The following is a 6531-nucleotide window of genomic DNA, read 5'->3' as shown; positions in this document are numbered from 1 at the left end:
TGGTTGCTCGTGATTAATTTAAAAAAAAAAACAAAAAAAACCAAAAAAGGAAACCCAACAAAACCCAAAGCCAACAACCGAACCGTGTGGTCTGGCAAGGGTTTGCGGTGGGGGTGGGGGCAGCGAGTCCTTGTTTGGCCTCCTGAGGGGCTTCAGGCAAGCCCCCCACCCCCGCGTGTGCCTCAGTTTCCCCACCTGAAACACGAGGGGGGTGGGGGGTGGGTGTTCTCCTCTTGGTGTCTTGCTGGGGGGACTCGGTGGTGTCCGAGTTTGCTGTTGCCCAGAGGAACAAACCTCCCTCTGCTGCTGCGGACAAACCTTTAACCCCCCCCCCCCCCAGTCGCTTTCCATCCCCTATTAATTACTTTACAAAGTTCAGCCGAGTGGAACAAATGTAATTACTTCTGGGTGAGTCTAATTACCTGTGTTTGCTGCCCAGGCTTTGTCGCCGTTGATTGCGCAGGGCTGGCTCTCCAGCTCCGGCCACTGGGTCCCACTGGGGCCACACAAGCCCTGTCCCCACGCAGGGTTTGGGGACACCTCGGCCGTGTCCCCAGCACACAGCTGGCCCCGCACGCCCCGCTTCGGGGGGGGGGTGGTTGGATCGGGGAGCATTTAGTCTGGGGCGGGGGGAGTCCATCACCGTTGTTTCGGGGCTCAACGCTGGCAAGAGCTGCTCCAGGTGTTGGACTGTCTTCCCTGCCCGGGCCGGATCCTGCTGCAGGCTCAGCACCTTTTTCAGAATGTGCCCCCCTGTTGTCCTTTAGAAACGGAGGCTGTCACACCCTGGGGTGACTGTACCCCCGATCCTGCGAGGTGCTGAGCACCCCTGTCCCAGGGCAACCCAGGATGAGACCCCAACCCACCTGAGCGGGATTCCTCCTCCCAGCCTGGAAGCATCGGCACGGCCCTGGGTCCCTGCGGCTGGTGGCACTGAGGGTGGCATCAGCAGCGGCACAGCACCACCTCCAGCCCCGGGGACCAGGCACCCACCAGCAGCCGGGGTTTCATCCTGTCTAGGATGGAGCAAAAGAGGCAGGAGCCCACAACAGGGACTTTATTAACTGCAGGGCTCATTAGTTCTCCTTTAATTATCACCGTTAACGCAGCACCATGGGCTCAGCACCGCAGCTGCGTGTGATCCAGCGATGGAAATACAACTGCCACGGTCGTGGGCTGCAGATGAGCAGAACCAGCATCGCTGGGCCGGGCGGGGAGGGAGCGGGTCCCCCAGGCCACCCGCTGCTGCAGTGACAAGGTCCAGGTCGGTGCCCGTGTCCTGGTTTGTCCCTACCAGCGGGGACCTTCCCAGCTCACCCGTGTCCCAGCGTGGTGCAGCCCCTCTCCTGTCACCCGGATTCCAGCCCAGTCTCGTGAAATAAAACACTTCCAAGTGTCAATGGGAGCAAATTCTCCGGTCCCGGGGGTGGCGGCAGCGACTTTTCTCCACAGGGAAGCCGGGATGTTCCAGGGCTGTGGGCACCACCGACCCCAGAGTCAATTTTTGGTGTTTTTTCCTCTCCCAAATGAAATTTTTTATGGAATCCCCAGGGGAAATGACATTACGTACCTGGCTGTCTGTGGCGATAAAAGGTGACGCTATCCGCCAGCGTGTTTCTGTTGGGTGCCACCAGGGTTTTAGTGGGTTTTAGTGGAGCGTGGAGCCTGAGGGGACGGAGGGAGTTGGGGACAGGGATGGGATGGGGACGGAGGGAGCTGGGGAGAGGGACGGGGATGGAGCAAGCTGGGGAGAGGGTGGGGATGGGGATAGAGGGAGCTGGGGAGAGGAATGGGCATCAGGATGGGGATGGAGGGAGCTGGGAACAGGGATGGGGATGAGGCCAGTGATGGGGACGCTGGGGACAGAGAGGGGCTGCAAACTGAGCTAGGGACAAGGCAGGACCCTCACCCGGGGCAGCGTGGGACCCCCGGCTCCAGGGGCTGCGGCTTGCGGACACATCCTGCAACGCACAGCGCAGCGAGCCAGGGCTGTTCTGGGAGGCTGCAGCAGGAGAGGATCAATCCTCAGCACGGTGGCACCGTTCGGTTTTGTCACCGGCCATCACCGTCTGCCCCTCAGGAGCTGCCCCCGCGCCGCTCCTTCCCTCCCCTCGCTTCTCCTCACACAGAAAAGCCGGAGGCCAAACCCACCCTGTCCTCACCAAAGGGGACTTGGACCCCCACCCCCCCGGGGTCTGGCTGCGTCACACACGGAGCAGAAAGCTGCCCCCCTTTTCTCCTGGAGCACGTTCGCATTGCATAGGTACGCTCTGTCTATCTAGAAAATGCCAATTACACTTACAATGATAATGAGGGTGCAGAGAGCTGTCCCCTGGACTACCTGTGGCTGTGGGGGTGTAAGTCAGTAATTACAATCGGAAAAACACATCCTCTGTGGCTGAGGAAGCAGCACTTGCCCTCCCACAAATAAATGCACGTGTGAGCACCCACCTGTGGGTGCCCAGGGCTGGCCGTGGCCCCTGCACCCCCTGCAGCGGCTGGAGGGGCACCGAGCATCCTGCGCTTGCATTTCGGTCTCCTCTTGATGCTTTCTGAAGGGCATGTCCACCAGCAAGACCCTCCTCTGGGTCTGGGACACGACTGGTTCTTGGCCATTACCTGCCATCGCTGCGCCCAGCACCTTGGCAAACATCCAAAATTCAGTAAATTAGGAATGGCTGCAGAAATCCCACAAAATTCCCTTTCCCTTGATCAAAATCTGCTGGCCTTCAGCATCGCCTCAACGCCGGATAAAGAGCCGTGTCCTTACCCAGCAGAGTGCCACGCCAGGGGATCTTGCCTTCACTGATCCCGTTCCTTCTATTTTGTGACTGAAAAGAAACAAAAAGAGAAACGAAGAAGCTCTTGCCAACCCCAAGCAACACGCACCACATAATAAAAGGGAAATTAAACTTCTCTGCCAGGAAGTTTTGCTTGCAATCCTGCAAATTAACTACTGGTGTCCGGCAACGATGCCATCGGCGGTGGAAATGCTGTTGCACCAGCTCCGGTGGGATGGTGGATCTCAGCAGCTCCTGAGGATGCTGCTGCCGGGGCCGGATCCAGGCAGGACAAACCCAGCTTTGCAAACACGGCAGACTTGCCTTGCCTTCAACTTAAAGGCAGAAGCATCCGAAAGGAAAAACCTATTAAAGGCAGAAGCATCCGAAAGGAAAAACCTGTTAGGAGGAAAACAGGAATTTAATTACTCAGTATTCCGGTATCAGTTGGAGATGAGGGACAGGGACTACGACAGCGCAGCGGCTGCTGGAGATGGGAGATTATTGAAAAACGGGGCTTTTCGTGGCTCTGCCTGACAATTGCCTGAGCACAGGAGGCAGAGGAGGTGCCGACAAGGCAGAGGAGCAGGAGCCAGGATGAGGCCTCAAGGCAGGTGACCGAATCAGTCTCCTGCCAAATTTGTGGTGCTGGGGCTGACAACGGGATGCGGGGAAGGGAAGGGAAAAGCATCCCCTGGCTGTCGCCGGGTTTTGCATCACGGCAGTGGATCTGCACCTCTGGCCCCAGAAGGGCTTCGTGCTCGTGGTGGATGGGAGCGATACCTGCGCCCTCGGGGAGCAGCAGCCTCCAAAACACGGGGTCTGCACAGAGGGGCTGGGGTCCTGACGGTGCACCGCTGCCTGCCGCAACGTGAGCCTGTGCAGGGAGGGAAAACACACCTCGGGGAAGAGAGAGAAGGCAAGAGCCCTGCTAAGAGGAGAAACCCTCCCCAGCCAGGAGCCAGGGACCAGCCGCGCGGCCGCTACCATCACCCAGCTCCCACCTCCGTCCAGCTGGCAAGTCCCACTGCCCGTGGCCTGTCACTGCAGGAGCATCACCAGGAGATGGGATTCAACCCCCAAATTCCCAATTCCCACGCTCCCGGGGGCTCCCCCCCGGGCAGAGGGCTGCCATGCAGGGGGCCGGGTGGGACCCCCTCCTGCAGCACCCGGCCACCGCACGGGGAACACTCACCTCCAGGAGATGTTCAAGGCAGCACAAGAAATCCCTCTGCGTGCCCCTTCCTCCCTATCGTTGCTCTTTGCAACAATCTGGGATGACTGGGATGAACAGAAACCGTCACGGTAAGTGATGTCCTGAACCCCAGGACAATGCTAGCAAGGAAAGACTCTTTTGGCTTGGTTTTGGGTTTTTTTTATACATTAGAACATTTATTTCTCAGAGAGAAAATATAGTCTCAGACAGTCAGGTTATAGTAGGTAAAATTAGCATTTTTTTTTCTTTACAAGCATAGATTTTCTTATTACCTCTCTTATACCATCTGATATAAACAATTCTAGAAAGCAAATAAACTCACTTTCTACAATAAATAGAGCGATCTGTGCTTTACAGCAGACTGACAGTAACGTTTAGGTCCCGTAGCAACAGCAGGATATTAGCCAATTCAAATTCTAAAATGTCATTTAAAAAACAAACAAAACAAAAACCAAAACCCAAAAAAACCCCCAAAATCCCAAGATCTTAAAACATGTTACACAGGTCACAAGTCCACAGCTGAGCTACCACCTGGAAAAGTGTATGTTCCTTTAAATAAATTACACTGTGTGCATATAAAAGACCCAGCAACACAACTGAGGACTTCAAGAATGGTGACAATAGGTCTAAATAATTTAGAACAATATTTTACAACTATATACACAACATCCTTCCCTAGCCACACTCCATTAGGCATTATTATTATTATTATTTTTACAAAATCCTATGCCCCATCTCTATATGTTACAGGAATCTTCCTTAAAGTGTGGTTCCATGTCCCAATGTATAAGAAGTGGTATTTTAAAAAAGTAGACCAAGTAGAAATGGCAGTGATTACTCCCCACTATTCATTATTATTATTATTATTATTATTATTATGATCCAACATTCTCTTCAGTATGAAAAAGTTAAAACAATAAAAAATATTGAGTTAAAAAGCGAAATGATGATATTCAATCTACAATCTTGCTCTGCACCTTTGGTTCTTAAAATGGGAAAGCAAAAAGGGATACACAACAGAAGAGATCAGAGAAATCATAAAGTCCTTGGCTAATAGAAAAGGTTTTGTCATCAGGTTTCCAACCATCGGCTGTCCCCATTTTTTTGCTAATCAACCCCCCCAAAAAACCCAGGGATTGTCTGCAGAGCTGGGTTTACTTGGGATTTAATGGATGACAACGCTGGAGACCCCCACACCAGGGCAAGGATATGCGTGTGTGGGAGAAGGCGAAAAGGCAAAATGGTTGTGTGCTCTAGTTAGTGCTGGGTTTCAACCCAAACCGAGTCAGAGGAAAACCTTAGAGAGACAGAAAAAAAAAAGGGAAGAAAGGAAGAGGAGCCGTACACCAAATGTGCATAAACCAACACAAAAGATGTATCTCCCTCCAACCCTGATCAACCTCAGTGCCTGCAAAGCTGCTCCAGCTCATTAGACACCTCCAAAATTAGTTTTGCTTCTAAAAAAAGGAAGTTATCTTTGCTTAGACTCAGTACTGTGCTAAACCATGATATGAAATGTTACTGGAACAAGCACAGTCACGGAAGTAAGAATTTAAATGTCAAACTACCAAATAAATTTCTAGGACGTAATACACACACACAAACAAAAAAATCAGGTAATTTGCTTTTCATATTTAAAGCTCTGTGCATCTGTGCATGTAAGTGTGTGCAGCAGAGGGGAAGGTTACCAAAATATCTCAAGCTTTTCTCAATGCAACGAGAGAAAATTTAACATGAAAACACTATGTATGTAGGCAGGAAAATCGTAACACCAACTCCCAGCTACGATTTCTTTTTTTTAATGTGATGGGACAACCAATGTCATTTAAAAAAAAAAAATAAATGAAAAGGCCAATGACGGTTAGGGTAAATTTGGCACAAGAAAGTCCAGTTGAGATTTCCATAAAGGATCCTGGTTCAGTTACAGTGGTAACGGGTTCCTGGGAATTACTCGGGGCTGGCCGACGACTTCAAAACCCCGGTGGCACGGGGGAGGCAGGGGCGAGGGAGGGTGCCCGAGGTCCGAACATCCGAACGCTGCGCTCTGCTCGCTGCATCAGCTCACCCTGGCTCCCGTCACCTGGCAGCTTTCCCCAACCACCTTACTCCTGGCCCTGTAGATTAGAGATTTCATCTGCCAGCTCTTCAGCAAGACACATTCAGAAAGAAGCTGGACAGGCTTTTTGGCACGTTTCAGGGTACTTTGAGGAGTGCTGACAGCTGCTGGGAACGGCATCCCTGGCTGGGCAGTGCACGAGACGGTCCGCTCTGCCGACGCAGCGAGCGTGGGGTCTGGAGAAAAAGGAGGACCGGCCACCCCGACCCCTTACAGGTAACTGGAGGTCACGAAGGGATGATCTCCCCGCACGCGGCTCATGTGGATCATGGCTCGGTCGTACGCCACCTGCACAGACTTGCGGATGCTGGTTTTTCGTCCTTCCATCATCTTTAACTTGTCCACTGTGTCGTCCACGCCGAGGGGATAGACTTTGTCACGCGGAAGCCACTGCCTGCAACAGAGCGCAAAGCCTTGTC

At 52.8% G+C, this 6531-nt stretch overlaps 1 protein-coding gene across 9 annotated transcripts in view; it reads right to left on the bottom strand.

Moving 5' to 3' along the window:
* Positions 1-4147: 4147 nt before the first annotated feature.
* The window catches only part of BRPF3 (bromodomain and PHD finger containing 3), a 37063-nt gene continuing 34679 nt past the window's right edge, over positions 4148-6531 (bottom strand). For all 9 annotated transcript variants that reach the window (XM_040616699.1, XM_040616705.1, XM_040616697.1 and 6 more), the window contains one exon: positions 4148-6506. In XM_040616699.1, the coding sequence (XP_040472633.1) occupies positions 6323-6506 (184 nt within the window). In that variant the 3' untranslated portion in view covers positions 4148-6322. The remainder of the gene's footprint in view (positions 6507-6531) is intronic.

Source organism: Falco naumanni, chromosome 17, assembly GCF_017639655.2.
Source record: "Falco naumanni isolate bFalNau1 chromosome 17, bFalNau1.pat, whole genome shotgun sequence".
In the NCBI taxonomy this organism is placed as follows: domain Eukaryota; kingdom Metazoa; phylum Chordata; class Aves; order Falconiformes; family Falconidae; genus Falco; species Falco naumanni.
Note: the sequence above shows the minus strand (reverse complement) of the source record. Positions and strands in the feature narration are given on the sequence as shown.